The following is an 18,308-nucleotide window of genomic DNA, read 5'->3' as shown; positions in this document are numbered from 1 at the left end:
TTACCTGTCCGAACGGATTCTCCCCTACGAACCATCAAGGTTATTAAGATCTTCTGGAGGGGCCCTGCTCTCGGTCCCACCACCTTCGCAATCGCGTTTGGTGGGGACGAGGGGCAGGTCCTTTTCAGTGGTGGCCCCTCGGCTTTGGAACTCCCTCCCGATGGAGATTAGATCTGCCTCTCCCTCCTGACATTTATAAAGCTGGTATTACGATCTTCTGGAGGGGCCCTGCTCTTGGTTCCACCGCCTTCACAATCACGTTTGGTGGGGACGAGGGACAGGGCCTTTTCGGTGGTGGCCTCTCAGCTTTGGAATTCCCTCCCGATGGAGATTAGATCTGCCTCTCCCTCCTGACATTTAGAAAGCTGGTAAAGGTTATTACCATCTTCTGGAGGGGCCCTGCTCTCGGTTCCACCGCCTTCGCAATCGCGTTTGATGGGGACGAAGGACAGGGCCTTTTCGGTGGTGGCCTCTCAGATTTGGAACTCCCTCCCAATGGAGATTAGATCTGCTTCTCCCTCCTGACATTTAGAAAGCTGGTAAAGGTTATTACCATCTTCTGGAGGGGCCCTGCTCTCGGTTCCACCGCCTTCGCAATCGTGTTTGGTGGGGACGAGGGACAGGGCCTTTTCGGTGGTGGCCCCTCGGCTTTGGAGCTCCCTCCCGATGGAGATTAGATCTGCCTCCTCCCTCCTGACATTTAGAAAGCTGGTAAAAACATGGCTTTGGGATACTGCATTTGCAGAATGATGACTATGTCAATAACTGCTGACCTTTCTGGCGTATGGCAATGAATCTGTGATTCTTTTGGATGAACTGATTTTTGCTGTAACCTGTATGAATTGTATAATTGTATTTTAATGTATTTTATATTGATGATTTATAACGTTTTTCTTATTGTATTGACTCTTATGTTGTAAGCCGGCCTGAGTCCCTCCTCGGAGGTTCAGAAGACCGGGGTATTTATTTTATTTATTTATCGTGTCAGTGCAACCAGTCGATTATATTACATTTCTAACAGAACAAAGCAAAAAAAAAAAAAAACCCAGACAAAATATGAAAATTGTGAGTTTGGTAGTTGATTAAATGTCCTTTGACCAGTATCTGGCCACTTGGAGTGCTTCTGGTGTTGCCACAAGAAGATCCTCCATGGTGCATGTGGCAGGGCTCAGGTTGCATTGCAGCAGGTGGTCAGTGGTTTGCTCCTCTCCGCACTCGCATGTCGAGGATTCCACTTTGTGGCCCCATTTCTTGAGGGTGGCTCTGCATCTCTCGTGGTGCCAGAGCGCAGTCTGTTCAGCGCCTTCCAAGTCGCCCAGTCCTCTGTGTGACCAGGGGGGAGTCTCTCATTGGGTATCAGCCATTGGTTGAGGTTCTGGGTTTGAGCCTGCCACCTTTGGACTCTCGCTTGCTGAGGTGTTCCAGCGAGTGTCTCTCTAGATCTTCGAAAACTATTTCTAGATTTAAGTCGCTGACGTGCTGGCTGATACCCAAACAGGGGATGAGCTGGAGATGTCTCTGCCTTGGTCCTTTCACTATTGGCTGCTTATACCTTTCACCAGGGTATAAAAACTTTAAATAAATAAATAAATACGTTTCAAACCCATGAAGCCCTTTTTGGCTTCCAGCTGGAAAGAAGGTAACACAGGCATGGGCAAACTTGGGCCCTCCCTCCAGGTGTTTTGGACTTCAACTCCCACAATTCCTAACAGCCGGTAGGCTGTTAGGAATTGTGGGAGTTGGAGTCCAAAACACCTGGAGCGAGGGCCCAAGTTTGCCCATGCCTGGGGTAACCACCACAACAACAGAAAAGCACAGGTCCTCTTTCCCTTACCTTTACACAGCTTCTCCTTTTGGGGGTCGATTTCCAAAATCTTCAGGTAGCACTCTCTAGACTAAAAAGCACAAGGATAGGAGGAGTAAATCAAGGAGATTCCAAATTCAATGGTGACAGTTCCACACAATCAAATTGTATCACTGTCCTCTTGGCTTCCTAAATTTCCTTCAGGTTGTAGCCCAGGGCCAACACTAGGCCAAATACAAAGGTCCACTTGGAAAAATGCAAATACTATCAGCAGAGGGGATGAATTTTGGAGTTGTGGTTGCTGGGATTTATAGTCCACCTACAATCAAAGAGCACTCTGGACTCCACCAACAATGGAATTGAACCAAACTTGGTACACAGAACTCCCATGGCCAACAGACAACACTAGAAGGATTTGGGACTTGAGTTTTGGAGTTGTAGTTCACCTATATCCAGAGAGCACTGTGGACTGAAACAATGATGGATCTGGACCACACTTGGCATGAATCCCTAATATGCCCAAATGCAAACACTAGTGGAATTTGGGGGAAATAGCCCTTGGCATTTGGAAGTTGTGGTTGCTGGGATTTATAGTTCACTTACAAGAGCACTCTGGACTCCACCAACGATGGAATTGAACCAAACTTGGCACACAGAACTCCCATGACCCACAAAAAAGGTGGTCATTGATTTTGAATTTTGAAGTTGTAGTTCACCTACATCCAGAGAGCACTGTGGACTCAAACAATGATGGATCTGGACCAAATTTTGCATGAATCCTCAATGCACCCAAATGTGAACACTGGTGGAGTTTGGGGAAAATAGACCTTGCCGTTTGAGAGTTGTAGTTGCTGGGATTTATAGTTCACTTACAATCAAAGAGCACTCTGGACTCCACCAACGATGGAATTGAACCAAACTTGGCACACAGAACTCCCATGACCCACAAAAAAGGTGGTCATTGACCTTGAGTTTGGGAGTTGTAGTCCACCTACATCCAGAGAGCACTGTGGATTCAAACAATGATGGATCTGGACTAAATTTTGCATGAATCCTCAATGCACCCAAATGTGAACACTGGTGGAGTTTGGGGAAAATAGACCTTGCCGTTTGAGAGTTGTAGTTGCTGGGATTTATAGTTCACTTACAATCAAAGAGCACTCTGGACTCCACCAACGATGGAATTGAACCAAACTTGGCACACAGAACTCCCATGACCCACAAAAAAGGTGGTCATTGACCTTGAGTTTGGGAGTTGTAGTCCACCTACATCCAGAGAGCACTGTGGATTCAAACAATGATGGATCTGGACTAAATTTTGCATGAATCCTCAATGCACCCAAATGTGAACACTGGTGGAGTTTGGGGAAAACAGACCTTGACATTTGATTTATAGTTCACCGATAATCAAAGAGCAGAGGCGGCCCTAGGTAATTTTCAACGTAAGCAAGCAGTATTTTGGCGCACCCCCAACCAATCACTGATATATATTTTCTGTTCATCGTGGGAGTTCTGTGTGCCATATTTGGTTCAATTCCATCATTGGGGGAGTTCAGAATGCTCTTTGATTATAAGTGAACTATACATCCCAGTAACTACAACTCGTATATGTCAAGGTCTATTTTCCCCCAAGAGCACCTCAGAGCGCCCCTGGGCAAAATCAACTATACTGCGAATGCTTACTTTGCGTAATGGTCTGAGCCGCCCCTGTCAAAGAGCATTCTGAACTTCAACAAAGATGGAATTGAACCAAATTTGGACACAGAACTCCCATGACCAACAGAAAATACTGGAAGGGTTTGGTGGGTATTGACCTTGAGTTTTGGAGTTGTAGTTCACCTACATACAGAGAGAATTGTGGACTCAAACAATGATGGATCTGGACCAAACTTGGCATGGAACCTCAATACTCCCAAATGTGAACAATGGTGGAGTTTGGGGAAAATAGACCTTGACATTTGGGTGTTGTAGCTACTGGGATTTATAGTTCACCTACAATCAAAGACCATTCTGAACTCCAACAAAGCTGGAATTGAACCAAACTTGGACACAGAACTCCCATGACCAACAGAAAATACTGGAAGGGTTTGATGGGTATTGACCTTGAGTTTTGGAGTTGCAGTTCACCTACATTCAGAGAACATTGTGGACTCAAACAATGATGGATCTGGACCAAACTTGGCATGAATCCTCAATACGCTCAAATGTGAACAATGATGGAGGTTGGAGAAAATAGACCTTGACATTTTTGTGTTGTAGCCACTGGGATTCATAGTTCACCCACAATCAAAGGGCATTCTGAACCCCACAAAGGATAGAATTAGACCAAACTTGGCACACAGAACTCCCATGACCAACAGAAAATACTGTTTCCTGATAGTTTCTGACACCCCCTTACGATCCCCCCACCCAGGACTCCCAACCTGAGCGTTAGAAGGCTTAATAGATCCTAAGTGAGTGTAGACCCTCCATATTGGCACAGGAATAAATGGAAACATAAGAACAGGCATGAATCTGAGATTTGAATGGGGGTCTTACCTTGCTGTACTTCTCCAGGGCTAAGTATGCCTTCCCCATGTGGAAGAGGGCTTTGATGCATTTTTCATCGCACTGCAATGAACAGAATGATTGAGTAAAGCAGGCAGGCACCCATTTCCCAAAAGTGATACAGTCTACACAAATGGCTGCTGCTTGTTGGTGAGTTTGGCGTTTATTTTAGAAAATTGATAAACAAAGCAGATCATTGGGCCAGTTTGATGTTTGAGCGTTTGCCCAGAACCTACCGTTCCTCTGTACTATAAGATGTACTATAAACGTTGACTAAGACATCAGAGAAGAATCGATCCCAGTTTTGAAGAACCTGCATTCCAGCCCAAGCTCTGGCAAATTGCAGCCCTTTAGATGTGGATGGACTACAACTCCCATGAGTCCTAATCAGCTGAGCCAGAGAACTGTAGTCGAACCACCTCTAGAAGGCTATATTCTACCAATACTTGCTCTCTCCATTTGAATATGCATCAGGGCAGCTGAAACCCAGGCACTACTGTACTACATTACTTTCAATTGATTGTTGTGTGTTTTCCAGGCTGTCTGGCCATGTTCCAGAAGCATTCTCTCCTGACATTTCGCCCACATCTATGGCAGGCATCCCCAGAGGTTGTGGGGTATATTGGAAACTTGGAAAATTGGGTTTATATATCTGTGGAATGATGCCAAGGGTGGGAGAAAGAACTCTTGTCTGTTGGAGGCAAGTGTGAATGTTACAATTGACAACCTTGATTAGCACCGAATAGCCTTGAAGCTTCAAAGCCTGGCTGCTGGTTACCAGTATTAAAAATAATGCTAAAATCAAGACAGCAAATAAAGAAGAACACTCAAAAAACAGGGAAATGCCAGACAAAAATAAATCAGGGGCAGCTAACACCTCCCAACAAAGGATTCCCCCAAGTTTTGAAGCTGCAAGGCCATTCAGTGCTAATCAAGATGGCCAATTGCAACATTCACACTTGCCTCCAACAGACAAGAGTTCTTTCTCCCACTCTGGATATCATTCCACAGATATATAAACCCCACTTGCCTAGTTTCCAACAGACTTCACAACCTCTGAGGATGCCTGCCATATTTATTTATTTATTTATTTATTTACAGTTTTTATATTCCGCCCTTCTCATCCCGCCGATTACAGTGAACACATATATGGCAAACATTCCATGCCAATTTTAACATACAAACATATACAGACATACACAGAGGCTATTTAATTTTTTCTGGCCGCTAGGGGAGCTGTCGCTTTTATCGTCCATCTGTGACACTGATGAAGCACTTCCACATTCCCCGCATGCTTCCCCACTGGAGTCTTGCTGGAGTCTTCTTTATGGCCTAATAAATCAGTTATTTTAGCCTCCCCACACTTTAAGGTGGTACCTAATTTTCCTACTTGACAGATGCAATTGTCTTTCGGGTTGCAAAGGTCGACAACAGGCTACACAATTGGTTGGAAACCCACTCCAACCTGGGCTGGCTTTGAACTCATGACCTGACACTCAGCCAGCTGTGCCACAATCCCGGTGCCATAGATGTGGGCAAAATGTCAGGAGAGAATGCTTCTGGAACATGGCCAGACAGCCCAAAAAATTCACAGCAATCCGGTGATTCTGGCCATGAAAGCCTTCAACAACACATTTCCTCCAGCGCTGTTAACAAAATGCACAGTCTGAACAACAACATTAAAAGGCAGTGAAGCTTTCCTTGGAGTTACGTGAAGTCAATATAGATTGCTCTGATTTCTAATTATGTCCCTTTGCAGGACATGGAAAGCACCACCCAGGTGAAATTATACCAAAATGAGGCCACGGCTTACATTGGCAGGTTGCCGTTAGACTTTCGGAAAGGCTGTAGTTTTGTGGCATTGTGCTGCCCTTGCTGTTGCATGTAGCCCCCTATAATCAATGGCACTTATGGCCTGACAAGTGCCAGGGAAACAATCTTTTGGAAAGCTTTCATGAGTTCCACTCCGAAGTGAACATTACTCTTTCTGCTCGTCTCAGAGGAAAAGGACTGCTGCTGGGAGCTCAAAGGCACTCTCGGTTGCAAGGGTTCATGGGGGAGACGTACGGGAAACAATCACTCACGCTCAGCTGGCAGGTTGGCCAATGTGGAGTGCTGCTAATGGACCTTTTGACTTTGGGAAGTGCACAGCCCAAGCCAGAAACAGTTATTATTATTATTATTATTATTATTATTATTATTATTATTGGGTTGTTGTAGGTTTTTTCGGGCTATATGGCCATATTCTAGAGGCATTCTCTCCTGACGTTTCGCCTGCATCTATGGCAAGCATCCTCAGAGGTAGTGAGGATGCTTGCCATAGATGCAGGGGAAACGTCAGGAGAGAATGCCTCTAGAACAGTGGTTCTCAACCTGTGGGTCCCCAGATGTTTTGGCCTTCAACTCCCAGAAATCCTAACAGCTGATAAACTGGCTGGGATTTCTGGGAGTTGTAGGCCAAAACACAAGTTGAGAACCACTGCTCTAGAACATGGCCATATAGCCCGAAAAAACCTATAACAACCCAGTGATTCCGACCATGAAAGCCTTTGACAATACATTATTATTATTATTATTATTATTATTATTATTATTATTATTCTGACACAAAAACACAGTATGTCACAGCAAACAAGATATATATGCTGGATTTCACATAACAAAATCACAAGTCGAACACTTCCAAAACATTTATGACTGTGTGATGTATTTCTTCATCATCATCATCATCATCATCATCATTAGATACATTACATAGTAAACAAGATTACTCTGCTGGCTTTTGTATTGGATCACACATCGGACACTTCCCAAGTGTCTAGGACTGTGTGATGTATCGGCAAATACTGAGTGCAGATCCAAGTAGGATGGTCTTTTGCAGATGACAGGTGGTAATTTTACAAGTGCCGATTGTGTTTAAGTGCAGGCCAAGATCTTGAGGCACTGAACCCATTGTGCCGATCAACACTGAGACCACCTTGACTGGCTTGAGACACAGTCTTTGCAGTTCAATCTTTAAATCCTCGTATCATGTCAACTTTTCCAGTTGTTTCTCTTCAATCCTGCTATCACCAGAATTGCAACATTGACGATCCATATTTGTTCCAATGGATCATCTGAGCAATGGTATTCTGCCTCTGCTTGTAGTCCATCTGCACAATCTTTTTGCAGAGTCTACACTTGGAATCTACTGTCAACTTATTATTGGTATTTGCGGTATTTGTGTCACAAGTCCATTGGAACTTGTGCCACAAATACCATCTGCCAGCGACAAAGAACTGTTGGCTCACAAGCTGAAAAAGTTACGAAAAATGAACACATCAAGCTATTCTGGGACTTCCAAACTCAGACTGATAGAGTTTTGGAGCACAGCACTCCTGACATCACAATTATGGAAAAAAACCAAAGCATGGATCGTTAATGTTGCAATCCCAGGCGACAGCAGAATTGACCAAAAGCAAGTGGAAAAGCTTGCACAATATGAGGATTTAAAGATCAAACTGTAAAAGACTCTTGTACAAGCCAGTCAAAGGGGCCCCAGTGGGGATCGGCACACTGGGTGCAGTGCCTAAAGACCTTGGCCTGCACTTGAAAACAAAATCACCACCTGTTGGCTGCAAAATGCCACTCGACTCGGATGTGCACACATTATTTGCTGATACATCACATAGTCCTAGACCTTTGGGAAGTGTCCAACGTATGATCCAATACAAAAACCAGCAGTGTTCATGTTTGCTGTGGACTAATCTTGTTATGCATCAAATAATAACAACTATCCCACTTTTATCTTGATTGAGACACAAAAGAATGTCAAAACTAATACAGTCAGAAGGTGTGCATGAGGAAAATCCAAGTGCTGCAACTCTGAAACCGTGGTGTGAATGTACCAATTGGGAAAAGGCAGGAAACACAATCATGGAACGCCATAAGTCTAAGACACTTGGAGGACAATTTACAAGTCAGACACAGACAGATATAATGCAAAGCAGAGGCAACAGTTTTCCAGCCTAAAAGCACTGAGATTGTGAGATTCTCCTTTTAAGTAAGTGGAGAAAGGGATGAGTAGCCTCTCTTGTGGGCTGGCAACTACGCAAAATTGCCTTCTCTGCTCTAAGTAAAGAACACATCTCACCACACTAAAGCAGTGGATGTGGCTCTTAATGAGACATGCCGCATTATCACGGGGTGTCTGCGCCCTACACCACTGGAAAAATTACACTGTCTAGCCGGTATTGCACCACCTGACATCCGCCGGGAAGTAGCAGCCAATAGTGAAAGGAGCAAGGCAGAGACATCTCCAGCTCATCCCCTGTTTGGGTATCAGCCAGCACATCAACGACTTAAATCTAGAAATAGTTTTCTAAGATCTACAGAGACACTCGCTGGAACACCTCAGCAAGCGAGAGTCCAAAAGTGGCAGGCTCAAACCCAGAACCTCGACCAATGGCTGATACCAAACGAGAGACTCCCTCCTGGGCACACAGAGGACTGGGCGACCTGGAAGGCACTGAACAGACTGCGCTCTGGCACCACGAGATGCAGAGCCAACCTTCAGAAATGGGGCCACAAAGTGGAATCCTCGACATGCGAGTGTGGAGAAGAGCAAACCAGTGACCACCTGCTGCAATGCACCCTGAGCCCTGCCACATGCACAAGGGAGGACCTTCTTGCGGCAACACCAGAGGCACTCCAAGGGGCCAGAGACTGGTCAAAGGACATTTAATCAACTCTCATACTCACAAATTTTGTAATCTGCCTGTTTGCTTTGTTCTGTTAGAAATGTAATATAATTTGACTGGTTGTTCTGACACGACAAATAAATATCCCCCCAAAAGCATCTCATCGTCATTTTCTTTTCCTAGAGTTGGAATGAAGGACTCAGGTTTCACCAAGGAGAGCAACAGGGCAGAATGCATTCATATTGAGTGTGTGTATGTGTCTAACAAACACAACTGCTAACAAGAAAGTTAGCCTTCTCTCTCTCCGCTCCCAAATACTGAGAAAAGGACTATTTCTTGAAGACGGATCCCAGGATGAAAGCCCGGAAGAAGACCATGAATACAACTGAACAAAAACCATTAAGGTATTTCAGGAAGACCCCGATTCAATGGAAATCAGGATTTTGAAACCCACTTAGCATGCGACATTGGTTGAGCGGTTTCTTGCTCGAGCGTGAAGCGAATGTCACATTTGCAGAATGAATTGAACTAGAATACTAAGTTGAGGTGTTGACACAGAACTCTGGGGGTGCTGCAAAGTAATTAATTTATCATTAATTACATCCATCTTTGATTAAATATTTGAATTGAAACAAATGAGAAGCTGGGAGATTAGTTTCACATTGTGCAGGCATGAATGTTAATCCTTCCTTTCCCCGGAGTGGATAACTTCCCATTGAAGTTTTGAATCAAAAGGCAGAATAGGTGTTAAGGAAGGCTTGTCTAGATCTCTTAAGAGAGGAAAATAGTTTAAGGTTAATACATTACTGGGAACTGATGCAACACCTTCAACTTGGGAATGGTGATCCACACTCTCGTTACATCCAGGATAGACTACGGCAACACGCTCTGCATGGGGTTGCCTTTGAAGACGGTTTGGAAGCTTCAAATAGTCCAATGAGAGGCAGCCAGGTTAATAACTGGGGCGGCATACAGGGAACACACAATTCCCATGTTACGCCAGCTCCACTGGCTGCTTGTTTGCTACTGGGCACTATTCAAAGCTTGCTGGCTTTAGCCTATAAAGCCCTAAACGGCCCCGGCCCAGTTTACCTGTCTGAACGCATCTCCCTTTACGAACCACTGCGGAAACTAAGATCTTCTGGAAAGGTCCCACTACCATCACAGACGCGTTTGGCGGTGACAAGAGACAGAGCCTTCTCAGTGATTGCCCCCTGGCAATCACCTCCCTCCCTCCTGTACTTCAGAAGGATGGCTGTGGGACCAAGGCTTTGGGGCAGTGCAATGAGGCAAAATGGTGTCCTGCGATGGTTTTTAAGCAACTGTTAATGTGAATATAGGTGATTTTAATGTTTGTATATATTTATGGTTTTATGTCCCAGAACTGAATGTTTGCCGTATATATGTTGTGCACTTTAGGCAGCAATCCTTACCAGGAAGTAAGGTGTATTGAACTTAATATGTAATAATAGTAGTAGTAATCCCACCATCAGGTGCCACCTTTTCAGTGGCAGTGTGTGTGGGGGGGGGGGGGGGGAGGTGCTTAGAGCTAAGCAGCAGAAAAGCAGGTGTGTGAGAAATGATGTTATGGGAGGGCTTATAGAGTCCTAGAATCATTGAGTTGGAAGAGGCCTCATAGGCCATCCAGTCCAACCCCATTCTGCCAAGAAGCAGGAAATTTGCATTCAATTGCATTCGGGATGTCTATGCACAGCTGGACCTAGAGAGCATAGGTAGGTCTTCAGCCACAAGGTTTTTAGCTTCCCAAAAGGAATATTCATTTAGAGCACTACCTAACTATTCCACTTCCTCTACCCTTAAGAAGAATATATACTAGGGCTAGGTTGGAACAACTCGGTATTATGATGCAAACCGGGCGTTACTGCAACATCCCAAGAAGGGAGAGATTCTGCATCTGGGGAGAATAAACAGTGGAAGATATTGAATATTTCTTAATTGGCTGTCCAGCATATTCTGAACTGCGAGAGTGATATTTATATCCAATATGATCCAACTGCAGGTCCCCCAACAAAAATGATCTTCTGACATTCCTCTTGCAAGGGCAGGAAAGATCCAGCGTCATCAGAGTAAGCCTTTTTATTCTGAAAGCTATCAAGAAAAGAGCAGATTTCCTAAAAGAAGAACCAGGAAAATAAGATTCTGACTATAAATAGAAGGTCAACTGCTGTCCTCACCTTTTTGCCTTGTTTTTTTTACTTGTGTTCTATTTTGAAATGGTCATATGACTGGTCAAATAAATAAATATTATTATTACTGCATTCAAAACACCCCTAGCAGATGACCATCCAGCCTCTGCTTAAAAGCCTTCAAAGAAGAAGCCTCTACCACACTCCTGGGCAGAGAGAGAGTTCCACTGCTGAACAGCTCTCACAGTCAGGAAGTTCTTCCAAGAGCTGTACATTCTCCTGAATTCACAGCCAAATCCCCCCATGTGTACACAACATGTGGCCAACCCTGGTGCTGGAAGTGGCAGAAGGACTGCGCCAGGGAGCAAGAGTACAGCTCCTCAAGCACCTTGGACAGCTCCCTGCCTCACTGAGAACTCAATAGGAATCCATCAACACACAATTTGGTGCCTCTAATGTTAGCCCTGTTTCTGGATATATTTGACCTGCTGATTCCAAAAATGGCCCCAATTGCCCCCAATCAGCTCTAGTTTTTGAGACATCTATCAGTCACCATCTGCCCACCCATAGAAAACTATGATGACCATATTTAAGAAACTATAGCTGATGTGGTCGATCCAGTGCACTTTTCCGAATCAGTGCCCCAAAAAACTCAAGAAGCAGGCTTAAAACACTAAGAAGAACATAGAATCAGCAAACTGTCATGAGCTGCTATTATAGATCGGAACCCCAAAAATTGTGGTTACCAAAAAGAGCTATGGAAACTTAAAACTACTCTGGGACTTCCGAATTCAGTGTTTTGGAGCACAACTTCCTGACCTCACAATCATGGAGAAAAGCAAAGTATGGATCGTCGTTGTTGCAATCCCAGGTGACAGCAGGATTGACGAGAATCAACTGGAAAAGCTGACACGATATGAGGATTTCAAGATCGAACTGCAAAGACTCTGGTGCAAGCTATTCAAGGTGGTCCCAGTGGTGATCGAAACACTGGGTGCAGTGCCTCAAGACCTTGGCCTGCACTTAAAAACAATTGGTGCTGACAAAATTACCATCAGTCAGCTGCAAAAGGCCACCCGACTCAGATCTGCATGCATTATTTGCCGATGCATCACACAATCCTAGACACTTGGGAAGTGTCCGACATGTGATCCAATACAAAAGCCAACATAGTGATCTTGTTTGCTAAATACTCATCTTGTTGTGTATCAAATAATACGAGAGTTGAATGAAAAGTAATGCCTCCATCTTCGTTACTTGGGTTTGGATCGGAATATTTTAATAAATCAAACGCAGAATGTGCTCTTTAACTACCACTATTCACTTTCCCACATAATCACCAGACAATTGGATACATTTCTGCCAACAGTGAACAGGTTTTCTGAAGCTGTCATGGAAGAAGTCTGTTTCCGCAGCCCATCGTGCAGAGATCTTCCGATAGCCAAGCAAAGCAATAATGTGACCCACACGTTCTTGTGAAATGCCGATTATGCTTGAAATTTCTGAGTGATACGACAATCATCCTGAATCAATCTGTCAACCTTTTGCTTGTGAAACTCGGTGGTTGCTGTCACAGGATATCCAACTCTTTTTTTGCCAAATCAGATGTTCCCACCTCAACATCTTTAAACTTACTTGCCCAACAATGCACAGTACTCACATCAACACAATAATCATAAACAGCTTGCATTCTCTGATGAATCTCCTTTGGGGTGGACACCTTCTGCTGTCAAGAATTCAATGACTGCACATTGCTTAAGTCACATTGACTGACCGTCTGTGCAGGGTTCCATACTTTGCAATTTAACAACACAACTGTTCAATGCTAAGGCTTCCCGCCGAAATGGAACTGTAGAGGAGAGTCTACTGAACAAGCCAGTACCTGCCACATACATTGCTTAAGTTACATTGACCAACCGTTTGTGCAGGCTTCCATACTTCACACTTTAACAACACAACCGTTCAATGCTAAGGCTTCCCACCAAAATGGAACTGTAGAGGAAAGTCTATTGAACAAGCCAGTACCTGCCACATACATTGCTTAAGTCGCATTGACCAACCGTCTGTGCAGGGTTCCATGCTTCGCACTTTAACAACACAACCGTTCAATGCTAAGGCTTCCCACCAAAATGGAACTGTAGAGGAGAGTCTACTGAACAAGCCAGTACCTGCACATACATTGCTTAAGTCGCATTGACCAACCGTCTGCGCAGGGTTCCATACTTCTCACTTTAACGACACAACCGTTTAACGCTAAGGCTTCCCACCAAAATGGAACTGTAGAGGAGAGTCTACTGAACAAGCCAGTACCTACCACATACGTTGCTCAGTCGCATTGACCAACCATCTGCGCAGGGTTCCATACTTCTCACTTTAACGACACAACCGTTCAATGCTAAGGCTTCCCACCAAAATGGAACTGTAGAGGAGAGTCTACTGAACAAGCCAGTACCTGCCACAGATGTTGCTTAAGTCGCATTGACCAACCGTCTGCACAGGGTTCCATTCTTCTCACTTTAACAACACAAGCATTCAATGCTAAGGCTTCCCAACAAAATGGAACTGTAGAGGAGAGTCTACTGAACAAGCTAGTACCTGCCACATGCGTTGCTTAAGTCACATTGACCAACCGTCTGCGCAGGGTTCCATACTTCTCACTTTAACGACACAACCGTTCAATGCTACGGCTTCCCACCAAAATGGAACAGTAGAGGAGAGTCTACTGAACAAGCCAGTACCTGCCGCATACTACTACTGCCATCTGTTGAGGAGTTACGAAGGTGGAGGCACTACTTTTCATTCAACCCTCATAATAACATAATAGTAATAATAATACAAAGTAGAGACTATTTCTGAGAACATGTGAGGGGGATGCCCTATTTTGACCCTGCCACAGATTTTAATGCGTCATGATGTTTTGTTAATGTTTATTGCTTTGTTTTATGAGTTCATTTATTTTGCTTTATTGTTGTTGTTGTTTTATTGATGTATTTGGGCTCGGCCTCTTGTAAGCCGCATCGAGTCTTTCGGTAGATGGTAGCGGGGTATAAATAAAGGTATTATTATTATTATTATTATTATTATTATTATTATTATTATTATTTGAATCCATACTCCATTTGGACGCCACAAGATTTACATTTCATATAATAGGAGACAGGGATAAGAGGATCTAAGTGTCTTGTGATGAGTCCAAATCAGAGGCTGGGCTCACACAAAAGTCATTCCAGATTCAATTCCCTGTTATTAAGCGTGTGGCCCATTCTGTCATCTGCAATGGCAGAAAAAAACCCAATGGAGATGTGCAAAATGTGTGAACCAAAGCGTGGAAAATGCAAATGTCCTTCCCTTTAAATCTCTGGTCTAATCCAAAACCAGCCGTACCGTGAAGCACGGCTCGTCTCCTCTGGTTGCTTACTTTCCCACTTTGGATGGAAATGGAAGCAGAGCTTACCCTTAAAGCCCAGTTGCAATCGTTGATGGCTTGGTCATACTTCTGCAACTTGATGTAAGCCTGAAACGAAAGGGGCCAAAAACAGATGGATAAGCTGAAGCAGTCGCTCATGGAAAGGCAAGGCCGTTCTGTGCAGCTTTCCTTCCTCAAAGCACTCAACCCTGTGGCAACCAATTAATTAAAGCAAAAGCTATGGAAGTTGGTTTAGGTGAAGAAGCCTTTGACAGCTGCTTCTTCGTTCCCTTCTTTCCATGTCCAAGTGTCATTAACATCACAGCGACACCAGGAAAGGGAAGCCAGGCAAAACAAGGAGAGGTGGGCCAAGCTATGCCCAAGGCCGGAGGATTATTCTTATTTATTAATGCCATTTATATGCCATCTTTCTCCTGGAGTTTGACCCGAGGCAGCTCACAAAAGGAACCAAGAATCAATTAAAAGTGCTAGCTGTCATTTGTGTCCAAACAAGATGAATTATGAATGGGACCATAAGCTGTTTAAAGAGTCTCCGATTTCTTTTATTGCAGAACCATGACTTTACAAAACACTTTGGTGCCCAGAGAATGCCCTGTTCCTGGTACAAAGGAAGCTTGTAAGACCTCAGAAAAGGAACACAGAGTATTTTGTGAGAAAATAGGTATTCTATTATGAAGAAATAGTGCCAAGGTAAGCCAATCGAGTTTTGGGAAATGTGTGAAGAAAAACTACTACTACTACTACTACTACTAATAATAATAATAATAATAATAGTACTGTAGGTTAAACCCCTAAGCTGCAGAAAATCCTGCTGATTGAAAGGCTGGCAGTTCAAGCCTGTGTCAGGTGTGAGCTCCCACTGTCAGCCACAGCTCCCTGCCCACCTAACAGATTGAAAAAAAGAAATGTGAGTAGCTAAATAGGTACCGCTTTAAACGGGGAGGTAATAAAAGGCACCCATAAGGACATAGGTAAAGGCCTTCCCCTGACATTAAGTCCGGTCGTGTCTGACTCTGGGGGTTGGTGCTCATCTCCATTTCTAAGCTGAAGAGCCGGCATTGTAAATAGGCACCTCCAAGGTCATGTGGCCAGCATGATTGCATGACCGAGAGCAGGCGGGACCAAAAGCAAGGCCTCCCCAGATGATCTTAACATCCTAGCGGGTTCATAGAAGGAGATGCGTTCGGACAGGTAAGTTGGGCCAGAACCGTTTAGGGCTTTATAGGCTAATGCCAGCACTTTGAATTGTGCCCGGTAGCAAACTGGCAGCCAGTGGAGCTGGCACAATAGAGGAGTTGTATGCTCCCTGAGTGCCACTCCTGTCAGTATCCTGGCTGCTGAACGTTGGACCATTTGAAGCTTCCGAACAGTCTTCAAAGGCAACCCCACGTAGAGAGCATTGCAGTAGTCTATATGGGCTGTAACCAGAGTGTGGACTACCGTGGCCAAGTCAGACTTCCCAAGGTACAGGTGCAGCTGGAGCACAAGTTTGCTTCCACTCGTTTGCTTCTGCTGGCTTCCTGCTGCAGGACTTCCCCCACGAAAATTCCCCACAAGGGCTACATGCCTTGTAACCTTACTTTACAATATCATACGAAAACTGACTGGCACAACCTGGGGATCACAACCAGACACAGTGAAGACATCTGCCCTTGCGCTATGCTACTCTGCTGCTGAGTACGTATGCCCAGTGTGGAACACATCTCACCACACTAAAACAGTGGATGTGGCTCTTAATGAGACATGCCGCATTATCACAGGGTGTCTGCGCCCCACACCACTGGAGAAATTACACTGCTTAGCCGGTATTGCACCACCTGACATCCGCCGGGAAGTAGCAGCCAATAGTGAAAGGACCAAAGCAGAAACATCTCCAGCTCATCCCCTGTTTGGGTATTAGCCAGCACGTCAACGACTTAAATCTAGAAATAGTTTTCTAAGTTCTAGAGAGACACTCGCTGGAACACCTCAGCAAGCGAGAGTCCAAAAGTGGCAGGCTCAAACCCAGAACCTCAATCAATGGCTGATACCAAATGAGAGACTCCCTCCTAGGCACACAGAAGACGGGACGACTTGGAAGGCGCTGAACAGACTGTGCTCTGGCACCACGAGATGCAGAGCCAACCTTCAGAAATGGGGCCACAAAGTGGAATCCTCGACATGCAAGTGTGGAGAAGAGCCAACCACTGACCACCTGCTGCAATGCACCCTGAGCCGTGCCACAGGCACAATGGAGGACCTTCTTGCAGCCACACCAGAAGCACTCCAAGTGGCCAGATACTGGTCAAAGGAATCAACTACCAAACTCACAAATTTTGTATTTTGTCTGTTTGTTTGCTTTGCTCTGTTAGAAATGTAATATAATCGACTGGTGCCCTGACACAACAAATAAGCAACGGATGTGAGAGCTGGACCTTAGGGAAGGCTGAGCGAAGGAAGATCGATGCTTTTGAGCTGTGGTGTTGGAGGAAAGTGCTGAGAGTGCCTTGGACTGCGAGAAGATCCAACCAGTCCATCCTCCAGGAAATAAAGCCCGACTGCTCACTGGAGGGAAAGATACTAGAGACAAAGTTGAAGTCCTTTGGACACATCATGAGGAGACAGGAAAGCCTAGAGAAGACAATTATGCTGGGGAAAGTGGGAGGCAAAAGGAAGAGGGGCCGACCAAGGGCAAGATGGATGGATGGCATCCTTGAAGTGACTGGACTGACCTTGAGGGAGCTGGGGGTGGTAACGGCCGACAGGGAGCTCTGGCGTGGGCTGGTCCATGAGGTCACGAAGAGTCGGAGACGACTGAACGAATGAACAACAACAACCTTACTTTAAGGATAACTCTACTACTACTATTATTATTATTATTATTATTAGTCAGTATTTCGCGGTACAACAATAGATAAAGAAGCAGGATCAGTTGCTTCCAGCACACGAGCGGCTTAAAGGAAGTGATTTAGGGCAACAGCAAATACACATTGGTGCAGGTCTTCACTGGAAAAGGAATGGGATTTGTGGTGCCTGGGCTGACCTGGGCTCTGTTGGTGTACAGCATGGGCATGTCCTTCTGCTTTTTTAGGCCTTCTGTGTACTTCTCAATGGCCGCTTCATAGTCTCCTTTGCTGAAGGCATCGTTCCCTTTGTCTTTCAGTGCTGCAGGGACAATAATCATACAAGACAATAATTCTTTTAGGTTTATGTCTATAGATCTGGAAAGGAAAAAGAACGCAGAGCAGAGGCCAAAAAGGTGCCCATTTATTCTTAGTGAATTGCTAGAATTTGTGCTGCAAATCTCTCTATATAAAAATGCTCTGTGCATAATGAGTGCCTTAAAAACAAAAGAACCAATGAACGAAATCACACCAAATTTGGCAACAAAACATCTCACAACACAAGGAGTGACCATCACTCAAAAAACTACGATTTTGTCATTTGGGAGTTGTAGTTGCTGGGATTTATAGTTCACCTACAATCAAAGAGCATTCTGAACTCCATCAACAATGGAATTGAACCAAACTTGGCACACAGAACTCCCTTGACTAACAGAAAATACTGGAAGGGTTTGGTGGACATTGACCTTGAGTTTGGGAGTTGTAGTTCATCGACATCCAGCGAGCACTGTGGACTCAAACAATGATGGATCTGGACCAAACTTGGCACAAGCACTCAATATGCCCAAAGATGAACACAGATGGAGTTTGGGGGAAATAGAC

General features: G+C 44.7%; 1 protein-coding gene across 1 annotated transcript in view; it reads right to left on the bottom strand.

The window, feature by feature from the left end:
• The window catches only part of TTC12 (tetratricopeptide repeat domain 12), a 79,852-nt gene that overhangs the window by 43,155 nt on the left and 18,389 nt on the right, over positions 1-18,308 (bottom strand). The window contains exons 6-9 of the mRNA XM_060787678.2: positions 17,627-17,748; positions 14,632-14,691; positions 4,343-4,414; positions 1,835-1,895 (exon numbers count right to left, since the gene is read on the bottom strand). Coding sequence (XP_060643661.2) covers positions 1,835-1,895; positions 4,343-4,414; positions 14,632-14,691; positions 17,627-17,748 — 315 coding nt within the window. The remainder of the gene's footprint in view (positions 1-1,834; positions 1,896-4,342; positions 4,415-14,631; positions 14,692-17,626; positions 17,749-18,308) is intronic.

Source organism: Anolis sagrei, chromosome 7 (genome assembly GCF_037176765.1).
Source record: "Anolis sagrei isolate rAnoSag1 chromosome 7, rAnoSag1.mat, whole genome shotgun sequence".
In the NCBI taxonomy this organism is placed as follows: Eukaryota; Metazoa; Chordata; class Lepidosauria; order Squamata; family Dactyloidae; genus Anolis; species Anolis sagrei.
Note: the sequence above shows the minus strand (reverse complement) of the source record. Positions and strands in the feature narration are given on the sequence as shown.